The 22,293-nt window shown below is 33.3% G+C and overlaps 2 protein-coding genes across 2 annotated transcripts in view; both read right to left on the bottom strand.

Moving 5' to 3' along the window:
- Window positions 1-7,957: 7,957 nt before the first annotated feature.
- LOC108572325 (adenylate cyclase type 8) lies at window positions 7,958-18,389 on the bottom strand. Its single transcript, XM_017934539.1, has 20 exons — window positions 18,275-18,389; window positions 17,161-17,320; window positions 15,321-15,553; window positions 15,022-15,179; window positions 14,725-14,914; window positions 14,108-14,292; window positions 13,747-13,945; window positions 12,810-12,968; window positions 11,953-12,182; window positions 11,507-11,643; window positions 11,094-11,406; window positions 10,818-11,018; window positions 10,634-10,731; window positions 9,712-10,215; window positions 9,352-9,639; window positions 9,022-9,259; window positions 8,819-8,945; window positions 8,627-8,733; window positions 8,245-8,508; window positions 7,958-8,170 (listed from the first exon to the last, which is right to left on the bottom strand). Exons 2-20 carry the CDS (start codon window positions 17,217-17,219, stop codon window positions 7,958-7,960), a joined length of 3,903 nt encoding a protein of 1,300 aa, XP_017790028.1. The 5' UTR covers window positions 17,220-17,320; window positions 18,275-18,389.
- Window positions 18,390-21,576: 3,187 nt separating this feature from the next.
- The window catches only part of LOC108572501 (tudor domain-containing protein 7A-like), a 16,484-nt gene continuing 15,767 nt past the window's right edge, over window positions 21,577-22,293 (bottom strand). Inside the window, exons 16-18 of the mRNA XM_017934754.1 lie at window positions 22,146-22,264; window positions 21,890-22,041; window positions 21,577-21,800 (exon numbers count right to left, since the gene is read on the bottom strand). Of these exons, the coding sequence (XP_017790243.1) occupies window positions 21,577-21,800; window positions 21,890-22,041; window positions 22,146-22,264 (495 nt within the window). The remainder of the gene's footprint in view (window positions 21,801-21,889; window positions 22,042-22,145; window positions 22,265-22,293) is intronic.

Here is a 22,293-nt window from a genome sequence, read left to right as displayed (position 1 = left end):
ATTACATTTAGTCTAAAGTGATGAGGGATAAGCTATCATTAATTATTGTTATAGATTCGGATACGGTTGTAAAGTATTGCGAAGCTGCTCAAAACTAAATCTTGTACATTTTTGTATACAAGCAAATCGAAACAATTATTAATTTTTAAGAAATTCACGAAGATATTAGCACGGTTGCGAATGTCCTACTGTCAACAGTGATTAAATTTCGAAAACAATCATGAGTATGTTTCCATACGAAACTTGCAGACAGTAAAATTGGTACCAAATTGAAATTCATTAAGAGCATGATTGTTGAACTTCTTTACACATTCATACGCAAACGGCTTAATAAAAGTGTGCAAGCAGTATAGTGGCATTCGCAGCGAATATCTTCATTCAAATAAATTGATTATTGTGTTATAGCGATTCTAAAATATTTGTACAGTAAAACGTACGATTTATAACAATTTCTAAGATATAATGACTTTTATGTTTAAAACGAGAGGACGGTAACATAATACAAACATCTTATAGAACGACGTTTCTCAATTTACTGTTTTGTGATCATCTTCACGAACGAAACAAAAGGAGAAACGTGTGAACACTTAGAGCAAAAAACATTGGAAACTGTGTATTAAATTATTTTAATACTCTTTCAGTCATGAAGTGACAAAACAAAAATATTTATTAATTGTAAATCAATTTGTTTAAATGATTTTTTAATTGTGTGAAATAATTAATTGATCTACACAATTTATTCAATGGAAAATGGATAGAATTATATAGGCTAATGTCTTATTTAAGATAATATTTAACTTAACACGTCTATAGAATATTAGGACAATTTTAACAAATCTAATGGCGGCGTACGGAATTAGATCGACATTCAAGAAAAATTGGGAAACGTTGATATTATAATGTCTAACAGCGAGTAATCGTGTCTTAAGACAAAGAAGAAACGTACCTTCAACTCAGTCTCGTCAATTCATATTGGCGTTTAACAACGCCAAATGCACGTGCCAGAAAACAAAAAATCTTACCTACCACAAGTGTATAAATAATGCAATTCTCATTCCGCCGAAAAAATGTATTTTCACAAACGCGTGAGAGAGAGAGAGAAAATGAAAAAAAGCAAAACATGGTAGATAGTACATTACAGGTGGTACTAATATCATCGAAGAACGATGTATTTTTGAAAATCCTAGGAAATGCTAGTTCCACCGAGTTAGTTTACGACGAACGACAAACGTATTTCTTTTGTACGCACGACCAATTTCAGTTGCAGTGTATGTGTGTGGGCGCGCGCTCGTATGTGTGTATATGCAAAACTGGTATACTCTGGGTAAGGGAATCTCCTTCAACCCCCTTTTTTTTTACATGAGAGAAATTTTGCATAGACACCTCGCCTCTCCTGAGGGGGAGAGAGGCGGGGTAGTGTGGGATTCTCACCCACTAAAACACCCATGGTAAATTCTTTGATACCTCCCGCCCGAGCGAAGGGAGGGGTTCAAACCGACCCCTCCCTTGTTCTCCTAACACCGGCGGAGGAGGGGAGTAGTGTCCCGTCCCGGGGACCACTGGGAGCCCCCCACCCAGCCATCTGCCGTCCCCGTGGGGCACCCTTCCCCGATTAAAGGGAAGGAAGACCCGCAATACCTCATTGTTGGTGGCGGCGCTATGGGGGGACTGAAGTGCGTGGCGGCTCCGGGCGACTAGGCCGAAGATCTCTCAGGGAAGATCTAAGTATCATCTTTGAGTATTGATTCCCTCAAGTTCAAGATTCAAGAGGTTTTCCAACGGTAATTCTCTCGCTAAAGACTTCACAGAAGGAACTGCACATCAGACATCACGGTGATGTCGCCTGCACTGATAAAAATGTAGTACAAATGGACAATACACATAACAATACTGCGTGTAATTACTACCGTCGTTATGGATGCTAGAGCATCTACATCTTTAATTAATTTTATTTCATCGAGAGAAAAAAACAACCCTAAATGAAAAGAGAACCATCTTCATTGTTAACACTATGTACTGTGACGTGATTCGTTTGTTATCGAATACGTAAAAATTCAACTCTTTGTATCGAAACTCTTTGAACTCTTTGATTCATTGGTCTATAGTACTGATTTTCACGCATCAAGCGTACAATTACACGTTCCTACATTAAACTTTTTTTTCTCCACATTTCTTACGATTAAATTTTCGTTTTCTTGTACTCGAAGACAGGTTCCTGTCTTCCTGATTTCATTTAATATCGCTCGAATGTTTAGAACTGACAGTTTTCTGTTTTTTTTTTTAAATAATTTTAATTCTTCTGTCTTCTATGTGGATTGTCATTTTGGACCGATTAATCTATTGCTTTTTCTTAGTCTGATGTTCTAGCACTATCATTATGTTTTGTACTGTATGATGCAATAATTTTTACTTTTTCTCTCTGATAGAAAATTTCTCTTTCAGAAAAAAGTAGTAAATACAGTGAATATAGAACTTCCAGTTCCTGTATTGAGTTCCTTGGCTCTCCAGCCTCTTTTGTAGTATTTGTGGAACTTCTCTCTTTGCCCTGACAAATAAAACTGCTGATTTTTCATCATTTTCGTTAATATTTTATACAGCAAAAACTGCTCCAATCTTTCCCAGATGTACAGAATATAACCAGAAAACAACTGTAACTTCTAAAAAAAAAGGTCATGAAATAATTGAATATGTTAGAATACTAAATCTCAATCATAGACATGTGTTGTTGAAAAGAGGAGTTATAAAGTATTTTAAACTACATAAAAGTTTATTGCCTGTGATTGGAGGACATCTCTCACACAAGAAAAGTTATTCTAAAAATGTATAACAACTGAATTACAGTCAGACATTGGACTCTAATTTGTATTTGAATGGGGTAAAAAATGTGGTGGAGATATCCAACTTTTGAGCGGTAGCATGTATATACACACATATTTGCAGCAATGGCTGCAAATAATGTTAGTTTCCGGACGTGTTAGCCCGCCTACTATGATCATTAAGACGATCATACGGGTTCAGAAACACGTATCCAAGAGTATTTTAATCCATGCACTCAAATGATCTCAATGCATGTAATATTGGCAGTCGAAAATGACTATAAATTCTGCCAATATTTCGAACTGATTTGACAACTTCGACTAACAATTAATAAATTATGTATAAATATATTTAATGTAAAGGATAAGATTAGGTAACGTGAAATGAATTGAAATAGAACGGCTCAAGAGCTTCAATAGTTAATAACGAACAAACTGAAAGTGGTCCTTCGTGTACCGCTAAGCCTGTTTTGCTGTGACCTATGATTGATCTACGCGAATTCAGGTTTGGAATTGAAAAAGGTAACTTCTCTGGTTGTTTGCAATGCTATCTAGAAATAATTTAGCAAAGCAAAGTCCAATTTGAATCACTGATTACAGTTCAAACATTACAATTTTTCAAAGAATTGTATAACTTCAATTCACTTGTTAAATGTTAGTGAACAGTGAACGCTGATTAATATGATTGATTGATCGAAAAGTATGTTTTATATGTAATATGAACATAATAAAGGGAAACGATTTCCTATTATTTTGTATAATTTCTAATAATTGTTGCATTGCAAATGATTCAAAAGTTGAAAGTAATTTTTCAAAAGTATATTCATTTTCGTGTAATCAAATATACATGACATAGAAAGAACAATTAGATATGCACATGTTAAATTTTTGTTAACAATATATATTGAAATTGCATTGTTTAATAATGCTTTCATTACAAAAAGGTTCACAGCATTAGCAGTTGAAGTTTGTTTGAAATTATTTCAATGTTTTAAGGGAGTTGTAGATGACAGAAGATTTCATATGCAGGTAAACTGGATATGTAACTTAACTTAAAAACAAAGAAATATTAAGAAAGTTATACTTTTCTTAATAATTTACACATATATCTTGTTATCTGCAAATGAAATGTCTGTAATTAAATGAAAAGTAATTTTATGAAATTCTAATGAAATAATTTGCAAATGCCCATTGGTAAAACATAAACTTATGGCTGAATATTTATAGATTTTAAAGAGAGTAAATGTCTTTATAGAAAAGAAGGCATGTATCTGTAATAAGAAAATTTTTTTTTTCTTTAGAATGAGTTTTTTAAATTGTTCTTTTAGCATATTTCATAGAAGTATGCTACCATCGTGCAGGGTGATCTGAAGGTCTAGTATAAAACTGGCTAATTCTGCTTAATTTACACAAAATTCGGTATTTCAAACGTCATGCAGAAAAGAAAGGGAAATAAACAATCAGTTATTTAACCAAGAACTAAATCTGGTTCTCTAAATAAAGTGATGTACTAGATTTTTCCAACAACCTGTAAAAGTGTTGTATTTTAAGTTAGGGAAAAGAAATACAAAGAAATATTAGGTTTGATAAAATATACTATTTGAAATAGTAGACTAGTCAATGTAAGCTTGTATCTTAACTTAACATTCTAAAGTTTTCTCTATTGTTTAATTAAATTTACATTGCGCGACATTGTATTTCTTTTTAACGAATTACGGATTTAGTTAGAGAAAGAAAGCCAGAGAGGACTTGACTAGAAGGAACTCGAACAGTAGGTGTATTAACTTATCGTTTAATGAAATGTAACTAACTGTAAATATTTGTTTTTTTTTTAAAGCTAGAAAATGACTAGCAGGAGAGCAGAATTGTATAATACGTACATCCTTGTAATAATCAGTTGTTTATCCTGCACATATGCAGACCTTTCAAAGTCTTGTATTTTGATACTGACGACTCGAGGAATAATGTCATATTGGTGGTTTTTAGAAACGTATGCAATTTAGTATTGCGCACAAAAGCTAGAGAATTACCACAGAAGAGATCGAGAAACCCCCTGAATCCATCTGCTTGAAAAATTTCTTCAGATCCAGATAATAGCGCACATATAAAATTGTATATGTCGTAAAGTAAAAGAAAAAGAAAAACAGAAGCGAAGTAAAACGAAACAAACAAGCAGAATATGAAGGAATTTACATAAAACATATTTTCGCTAAACAGTGTATCGAAGAATTTAAGTTCTATATTTACCGAGCGGCCGAAGTTAATGAACAGACATAAAAAGATTTATTTTTTTTGAACAACTGACTATAGGTAAAAGAAAAAGAAAAAAAAAGAAAAAAAGTAATATTTTCGAATTCGTCTAACGTAAAACGATGAAACCGTAGCAAGCCATAGCGAAAAGAAAAAGAGGAGGAGGAGAAGGAGGAGTAGGAGGAAAATGAAGATTCACGTAGCTTAAAAACTTGTAAAACTGTATTGTAAACGTGAGAACGTTCACTGCCAAATTGTGATAAACAGATCCCACCTTTAAACCGGAGCGTTTTCTTAACTTCTGATCGCATTGACCAATTATTTCTTCCTAAATAGTTACCGTGAGTTCTGCACATTCTGATATAATAGTCATCTATATTTTTCCTTAATGTTTAAGATATATAGCGTCGAAGAGAATATAGCGTTGACCAATGCAGCTAGAATCGAAGGAAACCGCTCCCTATTTTAAGCGCGTAGCATCTTAACAATAATTAAAAAAAAAATAACAACAAAAAAAAAAGAATAAGGTGAAAGAGAGAAAGAAAGAAGATCGTATTGATATTTTTAAACGGGCACGCTTTACTATTTAAAAAGTACCATCTGGGCCGCCTATAGCGCTCTTCTATATATTGTATGTTTACGTGTACAGTGCCTTTATACCTTAAAAAGAGTGAAAAAGGAAAAAAAGAAAGGAAAAGAACTTTAAAAAAAAAAAAAATGAAAAGATACGTTTGCTTTCGAGAAATCAATGTATATACATGCAACTTGCCTTTTTTGGCACGATAAAGAACAAGAGGAAACGGGAAATACGTTGTTTCAGCCTCGCATTAATTTCTCGAAAGATTATGGCATACGGTCCCTCCTACGTGTCGCAAACATTCTTCTAATTAGGTTCGGATTGTAATGATTACCTAATTATAATTAATGTAATTAGATTATTATTATGAAGTACGTTGTAAAAGTGTACAGTTGAATCGGATGGTCTCTTTAAGCAGGAGATCATGCTGTTAGCTAGCCTTATTATTATCATTACAACTATTATTATCATGGATTATTATTACGATTAATTAAAATATATTGTGTTTACCATAGTAATGTAATATACAGTTACACAGAGCTCGATTGTGCTGTACATTATGATTATAACACAAATGCTGCTGCCCTGCAATTATTATTAAATTGACTTTTCCCATAAAAAAAAAAAAATTTGTACCACCTGATAATTTCATTCCTAATGATATTACGGAACTCGAGATTGAATTAGAAATAAAACAAAGATTATGCGCTTTAATCGATTGTTTTCATCGCACTTTTTTTGTTTTTTAATTTATTTATTACTACGTCAACAATGGCGTCATTGTGTATACTTCAGCTAATCTTTTTTTTTACATATCGTATTGCATACAATTTCAGACTTATCGTAGTTATAATTCACTTGATATGTCAAATTATTATTGACAGTTGATAAACCTTAATTGAGTTGAATACAGAATAAAAGTATAATGAGAACAGAGAATGTTAAAAAATTAATTGAACTTAATTAATCACAAGATTTCTATAGTTTCATATAAAATTTTAAGCCTAACAGTCAGAAAGGTACTAGAGTTTTGGCACTGATTTCACAGACAAACCTGCTTTTTTTTTTATGTAGAAACTGCATTGCAGTTTCAGTTGATCAGAAATGCTACATTAACATCTAACAAAAGTAAATTAATCGCGTATAGGATAATCCATATTAACGTACTATAAATAGATATATCGTGAAAAGTACAATGAATGAAAAGCGTGATGATTATACATATATTAAAAAAAAAATCATGGAGTTCATTAAAATTTAAAAACTAAATCAATGGCTTAAGATATCAAGAATACTTCAAGGATATTTGTTCCCATGACTAGTAGTTCTTTGAAAGTTTAAACAATATACCAAAATGAGTTAATTTTGTCGAAAAATTTAAAAATAAAACGACAAAATTTCCGTGCATTTCTTTTATGATGAGGGTCATTTGTTAAAATATAAACGACCTCGAAGTGCCCTTGTTGTCTTTAACCAATGACTGTTCCTATTACTAACGTTCCTCTTAATGTATTTTAAATATCTATATACTTAATTCAAAATACTATCTGAAATATATCCATTTATAAAATAAAATGGATCGCTTTGTATTTTTTATAAATAATATCGTCGTATTCGTAGTGAAATATTTTTAAGTAATAGAATGTCTTGTTTCGAAAGTTAGATTCCCAAATAGTACGGGAGGAAGGTGAGTTAAAGAATTTAATAATCACAAATACAAAATAATATCAATTTACGTCGAGGTAATGACAGTTATTATTAGAACACGTTAGTTAACATATTAACCAGTCTTCTGATTAGAAAAAAATGTAAACTGGATAATATGTTAATTATAAGTGCTCGTCGATCTTTGAACTTTAGTGATACAGACGAAGCACTTAAAATGGGTTAGTTCGTAACTCTTATACTTAGAAAGTAGAACAAATATATTTTTGATAGATTCTTTATAGATAGAAAACAAACTATGTTTCTAAGAAAAATTCAATAAATTACTAACGTGTTTCAATTTTTTTTAAAGTATGGAATAAAAATAATATATATGTAAAAAATGTATGTAGTGCCGGAGAAAAGTTTTAATCTCCCAACAGTAAATCTTGTCTTCCACTTAAGACAAACAAAATTGACAGCTTTAGCTATTGACGATTTCAAAATGAAATAAAAGTTATTTGTTCATTCTCAGAAGTAGAAGAATTATTCGCGTCGTCCATTTTAAGTCTTACCCTTCACGTTAAACACTAATTGTGACAGAGGTGAATAATTTTTACATAAATAGGCACCAACGAACCAAAAAGAAAAACTAACCTGAATACGATATTTATGTCCTTCTAAGTGCTCGCATTTGCTTACGACGCGCTTGAACAACACCATAAACAACAGCTGCAAGGCTTCGGCATCTTGCTGTGTGCTTGATCGTGCCTTCCTGTTGCATACTTCCCTTGCCTAATACGAAATAAGTCTCCATTGTTCCTTTCCCCTTGACTTCAATAAGTCCTCTTTTCTGAGTCTGATATCCCCTCGACTCCAAGAACTGTTGCAATCGAAACTTACAATTAAATACATTTGTAATAATGAATTGTTATGGTGTGGTAAACTTTTAGTTACCCTGGCAATCTCCTGCGGTACTTGTATTTTTCCCATAACGCCTGTGGAATCCATACGAGAAGCCAAATTCACCGTGTTACCCCAAATATCAAACACAGGCTTTCGAGCACCAATCACACCGCCTACTAGTGGACCACAGCTAATTCCCACTCTTAAATCAAAATTATTAAATGAATGTATGTTGACGTCTTCTAGACGAAGTCTCATAGCTACTGCATAATCCACCAATCTGCATAGATGCTCCATGTCATCTTTGTTTTTATCCTGAAACAGTAATATTCTAAAAAGACTGAAATTGTTAGGTAACATTTTAAATGAATCAATGTAATCTGTTATTGTATTGAGGAAAAAAGAAAAAACTGTTCGAATCGTATGCAATTACATTTTGACAAGGATTGAGACCAGAAGCTGCCATGTAAGTCGCTCCCACTGTTTTTATCTTTTCAATACAATGGAATCGATTTTCATCCAAGAGTTCATCGAAATCAGCTAAAAAGAAGAAATTAAAAATAGCAAATATTTTTAAGCTTTCTTGTACAGTCATAAATTTTGGCTCTGACTACAAGTATATTACCAATAATTTCATTTAATAAACGTATGCATTCCATTCCTTTGTTAACGTCCTCCGAATAAAATTCTGTGAAATTTGGCACGCTGGCGAACATTACACCAACCTTGTCACGTGATTGAGAATACAATTCCTACGTAATATTAAAAATAGAAATTGTAATATTTGATAGATTTATCAAATAAGTTACAAAGATAAGCATACAATACCTCTGGCGCCCTGTCTTGCGTTAAAAAGTGATGAGCCACGTGATCTGGCAAAATATTCTTCAACAATTGCATGTTATTATGTCGTGATTCAATCATGTCACTTAGTTCCCTTTCAGCTTGCTGTTTCCAAAGGAAATCTAATCTAGACGTTACTTCTACTAATCTGCCGTGATACGTAACCATCACCAGAAATACTAAAAGAAATGTCAGCATCTGTGCCGAAAGTGGTATAGATGGTCTGAAAATGCGAAGAGTATAATTGCTACCGGTATGTTCGTAAAAGCATTCAACTAGTTAAACTTGATAGACGAATAAATAAACGTGACTCACGAATCCTTTTTTTCATCGGGAATCGAAAAAAAATCTTTACAAACTACGAGAATCAATACAGCGTAAACAGACACGATGATCGTGGCCAACGCTGTTTTTACTAAGTAGTACAATTTCAAAGCGGAGGCTAACGCAATCAGACATAAGATCCACGTGAACACAATGTACTCTGGTCGTACGCAGGTGGCCTCGAAAATGATCTCCTCGACGTAATCCATCGAATACAGAGGTTCTGCTTGTGATTCCGTTTTTAGCGTTGACAATATCTTTCTCGAGACAACATCACCCCTACGATTACGAACAAATCTTTTATAATGTCTTCCAGACATGAGTTTGTGGCGTTGTTCGTATCTAAAAAACCTGAAGAATTCTTTTCTCCTGCGACCTTTCGCCAGACTAGCCCTCTCGTTGACGATTCTTGTTAGTTCCATCTCAACGCTGTTAGAACCGTGTGACGTAGTTTGATTCTCTTTCGAAGAAACGTCCTTCTGTTCTTCTGAAGGGTCATTGCGTAGGGCTGCTTCTAGGAATGTGAGGATCAATTGGTCGTTGCCAACGTTCGGTGCTATTAGTCGTTCTGGTTGCAACGTTGGATTCATCAACGGCTGCTGTTGAAGCTCTAAAGTCTCGGGATACCGTCGACTCGGCGTTGGACATGCTAAAACTCCGACAATCGACGTCAAAGCCATCAAACTGATTACGCTACATATAAAGACCGTTCGGTGTTGCTTATTGTGAACCAGCATGGAAGAGGCGTGTTGGAGATATGTTGGTAAGGTTTTGAACTCCTCGGCCATCACTAGAATGGAGGATGCTACCAGAATGAGCGTCGTCAATAGTAGAGAAAGCAGAAGAATAATGCAACTGTGAAAATTAAAAAGTAAAATATTTATTCTTTGTTATAATAGAAATACCAATTAATTATTGCTATCAGAATTTTGTTGCCAATATTGCTATCAGAATTATTTCTGTCAGAAACTTTAATGTTGCTATCGTTTGAAATAAAAATTAAACAAGATCACTTAAATTGGGCATGCACCAACTCGACAATGAATGGAGCATATAGCAATTACGTCTACGAGAAGCATTCATATGCAAAATGAAAGGCTGATGGAAGCGTATTTGATTGTTGGACTCGCGCATAGTCGGCGTTGTTATACTATGGTAACGAGATGGAATCCAACGATAATGGGGGAAAGAAGCCTGAGCTCCGAATCTTAGTTTGGACATACCTGATTAAATTATAGAATCGATAACAACGCATATGAGCTCAATCACTTACTCAGGTAATATCACTGCTTGACAAATCGCGATAAATATCCATACGACAAAGCAACAAATCATGTTAGATTTAAACATATCCTCGCGCAATTGACCAAACTGTAAGCATATAGAAAAAATATCTATATCATTAAAATCATTAGGATTTCTTTAATAGGAGCTAATACAATTAAAACCAATCAGACCTTTGACTCTAGGCTTTCATCATTGTAACGTAAAGTCCAAGCGTTTATGTTCGCCGATCTCATACGCTTGTTACTCGCAGTTTCAAGACCTGCGGCCTTCAGCTTCTCAGCGGATGTGGGGGATGCAGCCTTCTTCCCAGAACCATTCTCTTCCTCGAGGTATTCTGATTCCAGATTGCTGACCGACGTCGCGGTATTCAGCTATACATACGAACACGCCATTGCATTCTCGAAATTTTTTTTAATCTGAAATTCTAACAATCGTTAGATACAGACATTTTCAAACGGTATTTCCGGTGTCCAGTCCACGCCAATATCATCGTCCGCAGAGGAATTCGGTGCACTGCTATTTGCAGCTAACGGGTTATTCAGTTTGAAGCTCTTTTTACTCTTATTCGTATCGTCCTCAGACCATATTTTCGGTCGCGAAGAATATCGTCGTCTTGACCTTAGAGGTTCCACCTGTTTGATCAAATATGTTACCACATTCCTCTCTTTTAGATAATTATCCCTTTCTGTTCCGTTTCCCGGTTCCACTTCGTATACGTCATTCAAACAATTCAAAGTGTCTTCGGAGATATGTACCCTCCTGAAATATTAGCGTTTTTTTTTTTGTTACACTGTAATAAGTTTTTGTTTAAAGTATTACACATGCATTTCGTATAAAAGAAAGATACGTGAAATTTTACCCGGGTATGCCTCCACTCTCGAGATGATTAGCCAATGTTACATCGTAGGACCAAACATCGAATTGCCATTTTCGTAGTCCTAGTACGCCGCACAGTACTGAGCCACTATGAATTCCAATTCTCATGTTCAGGTCAACCTAAATGAAACCAATTGTTAGCGTTGTTTACTTAATGTATAAGGTTTCTTTTTTCAGATGTTACCTTAAGAATTATTATTATTATTCGTGAACAATGTTTATCATAACACTACAATTATCAATGACAAACTTGGTAAAGTTTATAAAAATAAATTTTTAATTGAATATATAAACAATTAAATGATCGTAAATAAATTTTTTTTTGTATTGGACAATACAACTCTTATTGGACAAAACATGCAAAATTTCAAATAGACAAAAATGAAAATCACGAATAAAAACGTTTAGGATCATAAAAAATTGAATTACCTTTGTGGTATATCGCACATCCCTAATTGCTTTAATCATGTGCAACCCCATTTCGACGCAACAATGAGCATGATCGCTTCTGGCAGTCGGCAGTCCAGAAATGCAATAATAACAATCCCCGAGTAACTTGATACGCAAACAATGATTTTCCGCGGAGAGTTTGTCGAAACGAGCGAATAAATCGTTTAACACCTTCACAAGCTCTTGAGCACTACACTGACTGGCTAAAGCTTTATGATAAAAATTATAGATTACATTGTTAAGTTAGAAAAATTTGTCACAATATACCGAAGGTACAATATTGAACAATGTGAAATATTTATAGAAAGATAATTAATATTAGTGTAAAGTAAATGATACCTTTTATAAAATAGAAAAAATTTCTTAACAACGTGCTTGCAACTTTTATCATTCCGGTATTTTAAAAGTTGCCACTCTAATATGTAAAATATTTGATTAATGCATAATTAATGGTATTTTGAATAATATAGTTTCGTTTGCGATAATAAATATCAATTCATTTGAAATTTATCATTAAGCATTGTTAAATTGTCAATTAAGTGATTACAAATGATTCAAGATAAAGCGAATTAACATCACGAAATGTATACGAAATAAAAGTCCATGTAAATAAATGTATAATTTCATTTGAAGAAAGTAGGTAATTTTAAACGTGTTAAAATAAACGTAATACTTTAATTCCAACATACTTCTCTGTATTATACGGCAGTAACTGATTGCACAAGGATAAATTTCAAATAAAGCTACAAATCGCTAACACGATTTTTTAAACTCTTGTAAAAAAAAAAAATGATACAAGCATTAAAATTAACTATATCAAATGGACAATTACATACCGGTGAAACCTTTGATGTCAGCGAAGAGTATGCTAACATTCTCGTAACGATGGATGTATATTCTGTGAAATTGATTTGGTGTAAAGGAGATCGTTCCACCTCGAGCTGTTTCGCGAGCGATATCACGAATCATTTCCTTAGCCACGAAATCTGGTAAAACTACAATAAAATCCACCAATCATGAAATTTAATCACATATTAAAACCTCATATTTGCTCCATAAAGATGAACCAACATAATTCAAATGAAATATAAATCAATTTAAATGTACAATGTTCCGAAGAATAGTAGAACCATTCCTTTTTCTTCATTTTGTTTTATTCCATTGTATTTTATTATACTTATACTTCCTAAACAAATCATCGTCGAAAGATCGATAATACGTAAAAGCAAAGTATTACTAGGCTATCGGTAAAACATATCTGGCGCAATCGGGTGAAAGTGTCTAGTGACCCTTTTTGACACTCGACTGAGCAAGTTACACGCGCTGACGAACCCCGTGCTTGCAGCACAACCCCATGCGTCTTTATATACTACGTTCAACATGTTCGACATACGTATAAATATACTTAAATACGTGTCGAACGTATTTACATCAATACGTAATTACATACTCCACATACACTTGTAGGTGCACTGAATAATGCTGTAGCCAATTATTTGTACGAATAATTGTAGAAAGAATAACCAGCTTAAGTTAATACTAATCTTCCAACAGAGTATCACTTTACTTTTTATTTAATACGGTAAATAAACGAATATTAATTCGTATCCCCAAAATAATTTGGGAAAACGACATTCTGTAAGTGTTGCCGAACAGAAATGTAAAAAATTTGTAATTAGATCTTGAACGGGAAATTGGAAATACAGTGCTGTAAGATAAAGTAAATTACTCAGGACGATTAGCGTGAAATCGAAGTTCGAAGAAATTTCTCACCAGAAAGAAGCAATTTTTCTTGTCGGTTGTTCTCATTTTGAGTTCGTTGCCGGGTCTCCATAGATCTGTGCGTCTCCAAGAAAGCCTGTCTCTGTCCTCTATCTGTCAAATACTTAGTGTACATGCCAGCTAGATTCATTGCAAGATAAAGAAGGACGTTGGTCGTTAGCATTCTAACTATGCACGTGACATCATGCAGCTGCAATTGCAAAATTGAAGATATTTTAACAAAAAAAAAAAGGAAGCTGCAAAAGAGCGTAAAGTACACGGGACTACGCTGAAGAAACAAACGCGAAAAGCATCGTGAAGAAAAAGGGGAGATTAATTTCCGAAAACAAGAATATAGACCAGAGATTCTTACATATGTGGGATCTCGTAATAAAGTTATTCCTGCCATCACCATGTGAGTTAAAGCTGTCCCATAACCAGCAAGCACGCACCATCTTAAAGGCAACGGCAGCATAGCGTAGGGTGCATACACGACAAACAAAATGTACCACATAAGACGTTGTTGACTAGAGAAATCTAGACCGGCTCCTATAAAACCTGCAATTAATAGCAAGCGTGTACTGAACGTAAAGACGTTCTTCGTTGGAATTCCATTTATCTAGACATAATGGTTGTTCTGTTAGTATTAAATAGTGACAGAGGATCGCCAATCGATAATAACCCATGCCTAGATATAAGTTTGTTCTACCGCGTCTCTCACTCTCTCACTTTCTCTCTCTCTCTCTCTCTCTCTCTACGGTTCGCTGAACATTCAAGCAATTCGCTGGACCGCCAACGCACGAGCCAGTGGAGCAAAACTGTATTCGGTAAACGAAGATACAATCTTCCCAAGAATACGTATGTGTATTAGAACATTGTGATGACACCAGACACTGTACGGTTTATACGTTTGATTGCAAAAAAGAAAAAAGAAAACTGTCCATTTCGAAGTAAAAGTTATACACAGCATACATCTCTACATGTCATCACCTTGTGAATTGATCAGTAACCAAGTGAATATGGAAGCCCAATATAAGTAATTATTAGAGAAGCACCGCCACCAGCCGAGAATGCAAACCACCAAGTTCGCCGCCATACAACATGACGCCCAGGACAAAGACTCGATCAAACCACCGCTGTTTTCGTCCCTTTTACACAGCCATATCGTCATAAGAATAATCTGGTGTCACGGTGTTATCGTATGAAACAGAAATGAAAAAAAAGGGGAAATTCAGAATAATTGCATTGTCGGGCTGTATTTGATTAATTCCTTTCGGATCGGTTTACCTTTAAGCTAAGATCAACGATATTGAGCATAATCAGTGATTTCTGCCGTTGACGATTCGAGTAATGGAGATACGACGTCTCGAGTTGTTTGCTGTGGAAACTGTTCGACAGCGACGGACAAAATATCCCCTTGTAAAGCACACCTTTCTTGAAAACATCTGAAAATGTCCAGTTGTATTTATAACCGAAGGTTGTACGTACAGTTATAAAATTAACAATGCTAGCGACAAGCGGCATCATGTTCGACGCTTAAATAAATATTTATCGAGAAAACATATTCAGTCGAATGCGATCCAGACCTCGCTGTGTTTGAGCTTCAGCGTCAACAGGCTGTTCAGCAAGAACCACATCCGGATCGGTAGAAATTTCTGCATCCTCGATTAGCTCGGGCATTTCGTTGATCTCTGGAAGTTCCGGATCGTTGTTGGACTTCCGGTCCTCCCATGCTGCCAATCCCTCCCGTCCCAGCCTCTCCGAAGTTAGTTTCTTCACAGCCTTGATCCATAATTGTTTCCTCGGGGAAATACTCAACCTATCGATGTTACAAAAGTATTTCGAAATTAATTGCCTGCGATGAGAAACCGATGCAAATGAAACAACATTTAGAACATCTAGTACATATTGAATGCACATTGAGCGTGTATAGTCAATACTCAAAGTAATTAGGAGATTATGTTCCATTTGATTTATTAATTATGACAAAATGATCGTGTGTTTAAAATGAAAAAAATAGGATTATCTTTTAAATAATGAAATACTTTGTGTAAAACCATTCCATTCACTGCTAGATCATCCGTAGTACTGAGCATTTTTTTCGGGCCAATAGTTAAAGTCTAATCTGTGACATAAAAAAAAGAAAAAGGTAATTTATAGGTGTATAATTAGGGTAACGTAATAAGTTAAGTAACGTAACAGATTCTGAATGCGTATTGTAAAAATCGTTGTAAAAATAATACGTAAAATGAAAATTTACAATATGGTAAAATGATATTAATGGACCATCCCCTAATTATTTTAAGCCACGTATATACAAAGTAGTTGCAAAACATCTATGCAGGTCACAATAAGTACGTAAACAACTTTGGTTGCTAAAAACTTTTCAATGTAATCGTTAACGTTATACCGAACGTTTTTACATTATTTAATGTCGATTGCCTTTTTATCCATTTTCGTTCGTTATATACAAGCAATTTGTAACAACTAACGATTGATAAATTTTACGACTGGTAAATTTTCTGTTCTCGCGCTCTTTATCCGCTTCGAGATTAACGAAAAATTAAAACCATCATTTTAATAAAAGATTGTTACAATAAACTAAATAGTACAATACAAAAGTAATAAGATGATGACTCCTTGTAAATAAAAAGTAAAACTAGATCTTTTTATCAAAATTTGTAACGAAGTTTTTAATTTTCGCAAGATAAATGATTTCCGGTGCAGTTTGAAATAGTTCGAAATTTATCACGACAAATGGAACGCATTTTAAACGAACGCACATGGAAGGAAAATTGATCAAGTCGATAATCTTTTGTTACTTTCCGTAGGAACAAGATGTTTTTCAAAAACGCTTGCTGTACAATGCAATTTCTATGTAAACAACATTCAAACCAACATTCACACGTCGCAAAACATCTTATAATTCGTAGAACAATGTTCACGCAACATGTAAACGATACATATCATAATTAGTGCACACATATTTTTAAATGCGCAGCCCTATCGATCCCGACACAGTTGTTGCACGTACACCGCGATCTATCGTCGCAGGTATCATTAAACAACTGCATACAAACGAGAGTAGCAATTGAAAAAAAAAGAAAAAAGAAAAAAGAAAATAAAAACCGAAAAGAAAAAACAATTATGTCCTTGTAAATAGTGTCGACTGTGCATGTGTAATCACGTCGAGAAGTGTACAGTACACTATTGGAAAAAACACAAAAAATCTCGTCGATACACCTGCAAAACGTGAAACTTACCGAACAGTGTTATTGTGTTAATGATGTGTTGCATTAAACAAAGAAACAATTGAAAGTCCTCTTTGTACGGTACATATACATGTATGTATCTAGCATCTTTTATTTTTCTTCGCGTATTAAGAGAAAGAGCAAAAAATAAAAAAGAGATAGCGTGAATACTTACTCATTGATGCCCGTGACATCACTGTCCAGCATCATGCTCCAGGTCTGTTCTGTAATCATTATCCCCCGGATGATCCGCGAAACGAACAACCGCTCACGTTGTGATTGTCAGCTGTGCAATTGCCTTAGTATCCGGCATTTTCACACACCTTAAACCAGAACTTGTTAAGAAAGAGAGCCAATTTTTCTAATGTCCCGCCCAAGCGTGGTTCAAAGTTTTACCAGACCAAAGAACAATTTTATCGTATCGCAAACACTTATTTTCAGGGCTTTTATCTTTCCTTGCATCAGTCTTTTTTTTTTTACCTAATGATCAAAGAAGCGCCAGCACGAAATTGCGTTGCGTTTTCAGTTTCTTTTTTTTTCTTTTCTATACACCCGGACTAGGCACAAGTAGGTTCGGTGCCGACAGATTTCCGAGAAAGGAATCGGAAACGGAGGATATGCTTTGACGCGAATGTGCGATAGGTGCAGTGACGATACTCCTCGGTAAAATTTCGTTTTCCCTCTAATTCGTTTTCATTTCGATTATGAATATACATATATATCTGTTCTAATTAAATTATAGTGTACAGTGTGTAAACAGTCAACTGTTCTCTCTTCTATAGCGCACTACGTTGTATCATAATGTTTTATTACTTTAATTCACATTCTTTTTTTTTTTTGCATGCTAAGTTATACGTACGAAAATTCGTAGAGAAATATTATAGTAGCACAAGTGTACCCGTATAAAAATACTATATTACGTTAAAATAATATATACTCCCCTCAGACTACGTGAAAAATAGATCGACTATGTCAAGAACGATCGAGATTATTTTTATATTTAAACATCGACGGACAAGTGTCTCCAGAATGACTAAAAAACATTTTTCGAAAAGTACACTTATTATCGATGTTCGTCGAAATCAAATTTCCGATGATTTCAACATCTTCATCGATAGTCACGCTAAATTTAAAAATGTCCGTTACAAGTAAAATTCGATCGCTATTAAAAGATTCGTAAATACCGACGAGGCTTGTATTAAGGCAATTAAGAAGAGAGAACGCTGAAATGATAAAACAGTGGAATAATTTTAATGTGCGAAGTGTTCTGAGTTTTATTTTTACGTTACCTGTCGGCTTTCGTTTACGGCTGACAAAGATAAGAGAGCAATTCCATGCAATTGGTTCGTTCCTGCATCAAGAGTACCAGCCACAAACAGTAATGGTGATAGATGTCGAAAATCGCGAGGGTGCATCCGCAGTAACGATAAAAACCGCGCCTCTATGAGCGAAATCGGTTACCGAGTCGGTACCAGATCTTCAAACGAGTGAGTATAACGTGTGCTTGTCACCGCGTGATGGCTCTCTTGACGTCAGATACCTTGCTTCATCCCCTCTTACATGCAACGAAAAAGAAGGGATGATCGAGAAAAAGCAGGAAGTGATCGTAAACTATATGTAATTACTTTTTTAAACTACACACCAAGATTCAGTTTTGCGAGCATAATAATACATACGACTGTTCTCTAAAATTTCACATGTCTCCTATTGTACATACATACATCGAAACATAGTTTCAGTGCCGAGTCATGCAAGTTAGTATTTTTTATAATAAAAAGGTTTAAAACAGTTTAACTTCTTTAACAACTGATTTTTAATGTAATTCGAATTGATTTTGCTTTTGTTAGAAAACTGACATCTTGCTTTAATTTCTTAGGATGCAAGCAGTAAATGAAATATTGAATATGATTTCGAAGTAAAATTATAGTTTGTTCCTCTACTTTTACGCGTTAATGAACACGTTTACAAATTCGTAATTCAATTAAAATGCAAATAATGTTGGTATCACATTAAAATGTGTACAAATTTTCTACTTAACGTGAAATAGGGGGTTATGATGATATCAGGCTTACATATCTCAGTCTCTGTCTATGGTTAATAATTTAGAATTCCTTACATTTCGATCATTTTTCTAGACATTATAACTGATAAAGAAAATTATTTTTTAGAGATACTTCTTAAAGTATTTAATTATTGAATGATATATACATTTGCGTCAAAATTGTATTACAAAAATTTACACTAGCTACACATTCCTAAAGATTAATTTAATGATTAATAAATTTTTTATGAATACAAAACATATTTATATAAATTAAGTAAATGAACGAAATAATGTTACTACTGAAGAAACATCAATATACATTAAATCACATCGTAATATTAGGACAATGATTTTCGTAAATTATCGACGCGTGATGAGCATTGTGATCGATGATTATTGGCGTAACGCGTGCGCTTTCTAATACACACGTTCGCAGTACAGATTCCATTGCGCATTATTTACCATACCGATCAATAATAACTACACAGACTAACGTGTGAAAAGTGACATATTAACACATTTATATGCCAAAAAGTTATTAGATACACTCGTTAAATAAAAAAGTATTCTTTCTTACGCTACATTGCATTACATATAGTGAAAAAGTATTATCTTTTATACAAGAAAACGTACTGCGATATTCGTACTGTTCACAATATAATAATACTATTCATATCTTTAAAAATTATAATTTTACCATGTCTGAAAATAAATAACTGCATATATATTTTTACATAAACATTCTTATAAAAAACATTGCTTCTACTTAATTTTTCTATTTTTAAATATCAATCACACACACACATGCCAAATTTATCCCGAAATATTTTCTATTGCTGTGTAATGAGTAATGTTGTTTAATAAGTTTAGAGGAAATAGTTGATGTGAAATAACAAAGCTTATATTCATGGAAACGTTAGTTTTTATTGGCACCGCTTATTTAGATATTATCAAAAATAATATTTTACCGCAACGTAACATTAAGTTTTAATATTATACCTTACGAATTTAACAAAATAAAAATATTTGTCGTAAAACAGTATAATTCACAAATATATGAAATGTTATATTTTACTACAATACCGCGTACAATATATTTAATCTAAGGGAAATACTGAAAAAAAATAAATGGTTATATAAATTAAAATAAACTCCAATACAAATTTTGAATAATAAACAATGAAAATTGGTCTTCTTAAGCAAACTAAAAAGCGGTTAAAATATATACCACGTATTATATTATTCTTAAACTCTTAAACAACTCCTTAAACTCTAAATAATTAAATTAGAAATAAGAATATCGAAGGTAATAGTGGATGTTATAATAGGAAAGAAGTTAATATAAAATAACAAAAATATTTATCACATAGAGAACAAGAAAATAGCTTGTAATCACTGAAAGCTGATATACTAGGTTTTAATATTTTAACGCAAAAGAATTATTAGTAAAGAAACAATAACGGCTATTAAGCGCATATCAGCGCATTATAAATCAAAAATTGGAATGCTGCTAATTTTTGCCGAAACATTTCTGTAGTCCTTCATGCGCCACAGCCAACTTCTAATACAACCATATAGTTCTTTCACATATGATGAAAAAAAAAATAAAAAATCTATGTAACAAAAACAGAATAAGATTACAAAAATATATGAAAAGCAAGTGCGCTGTTACTCTGTAACATAGAAAAAAATTAATCTAGTTACATACACGCGTCGCGCGCACATATTTATATAGGGTGAGGTACGTAAAGCACGACAATTGAATATTATTGAAAATATTAGTAATATGCAAACTTGTTGTTAGAAAAAATTGAAGTATTTTAGGGAGCACACTTTTCAATTTAATTTAATTTTTTGTATGTGAAGATAACAAGGATATTTCAAGGTCATTACCTTTCTTTTAAATAGAATTACATATTTTTTTAATATAGGCAAGAAGTATTACAGTATTACAAATAAATGCCATTGAAAAGATGGAACCGCTTTTTCTTTACCTATGACCTTGATTGATCTTGTGTGAATATGATTATTGAATTCGTCTTGGTGTGAACTATACTTACATATATTAAAAAAATATGCAATTCCATTTTGAAAAAATGGTAATGACCTTGAAATATCCTTATATTCATATACAAAAAATTAAATTAAATCGAAAAGCGTGCTCCCTAAAATACTTCAATTTTTTCTAACAACAATTTTGCATATTACTAATATTTTCAATAATATTCAATTGTCATGCTTTACGTACCTCACCCTGCATAGCTTCCGTCATTTTCATACTTCTGTTTTCGAACTATTATCGAAGTCCAAGTGTTTTGCAAATCTACTAAATAGAAATGTATTTATATACAAACAACTATATCCTCAAAAGAAAAACCGTAAAACTGTACAAAATTCATTTAGCACAAACGTAGGAATCAATTATCTGTAGATACATGTATTTCATACCAAAAGTCGGAAACTAATTTAATCATTAGTTTCGCTACGATAGTCTTGTTTCTTTATCAACTGCATTCAAGTATACATACTATGCATATACATCACTCCTTAATCAATGAATATAGCTCGACCTTCGTCTACTAAAAGTCGATCAATATAAATATCTTCAGATGTCTTAACATCTATCAATTTTAAACCCAATACAGTATTAGCTGGAGAAAGTCCATCAGGCTTAGATTCAACAACTATTGATACAAAATTTTTTTCCACAACCAATTCTTGAAACCTTAAACTATCTTCAACAGACCAGTCAACGTTAATCGGTCGTATGCCTGTTTAAATTATTAACAAAATTTACGAAGTAAAATATTTTTTGCAATTTAAAAGCAAATTAAAACTGGAAAAGAAAACAATTACATACCAGCAAGTCTTGCTTTAATAGCTTGATACGGTAGTTCTAAAAACTGACTTTTCAAAGGTTGTAATTTATTTAGTGGCAGTACTGATACGTCCCCGAAATCGCAAAAGTAAACACTAACCATGTTTTCTTTAATTATACTTGAAATGCATACCCTTAAAAGTAATGTAAAAATAAAAATTATAGATAACCATTAGCACTTTTTATACTGAAAAGCTTAAACTTGAAACATATATTCATAAATCATTTTTTTTTATACCTATACCAATGACCATCTGTGTGTTCAGCTGCATAAAGGTTGCCTTCCCTTACTGATTTTGAAGTTGGAACAGGACCTTTATATGTTCCACAAGTGTCTTGTAATTGAATCATCATTTTCTAAAAAAATACATTTATCCTTTTATGAT

The sequence above is a fragment of the Habropoda laboriosa genome, unplaced genomic scaffold, assembly GCF_001263275.1.
Source record: "Habropoda laboriosa isolate 0110345459 unplaced genomic scaffold, ASM126327v1 scaffold65, whole genome shotgun sequence".
Classification (NCBI taxonomy): Eukaryota; Metazoa; Arthropoda; class Insecta; order Hymenoptera; family Apidae; genus Habropoda; species Habropoda laboriosa.
This window is presented reverse-complemented; position numbering and strand designations above follow the sequence as displayed.

Bases quoted from the DNA above. Each gene is read 5' to 3' on its own strand.
- LOC108572325 (XM_017934539.1), bottom strand. From the start codon at position 17,219: ATGATTACAGAACAGACCTGGAGCATGATGCTGGACAGTGATGTCACG. The intron at 11,407-11,506 runs GTAAAATTTCAC...CTAATATTTCAG, and splicing joins GAGAGTGGAGGCATACCCGG to GAGGGTACATATCTCCGAAG. The intron at 10,732-10,817 runs GTCTGATTGGTT...ATATGCTTACAG, and splicing joins ATGAAAGCCTAGAGTCAAAG to TTTGGTCAATTGCGCGAGGA.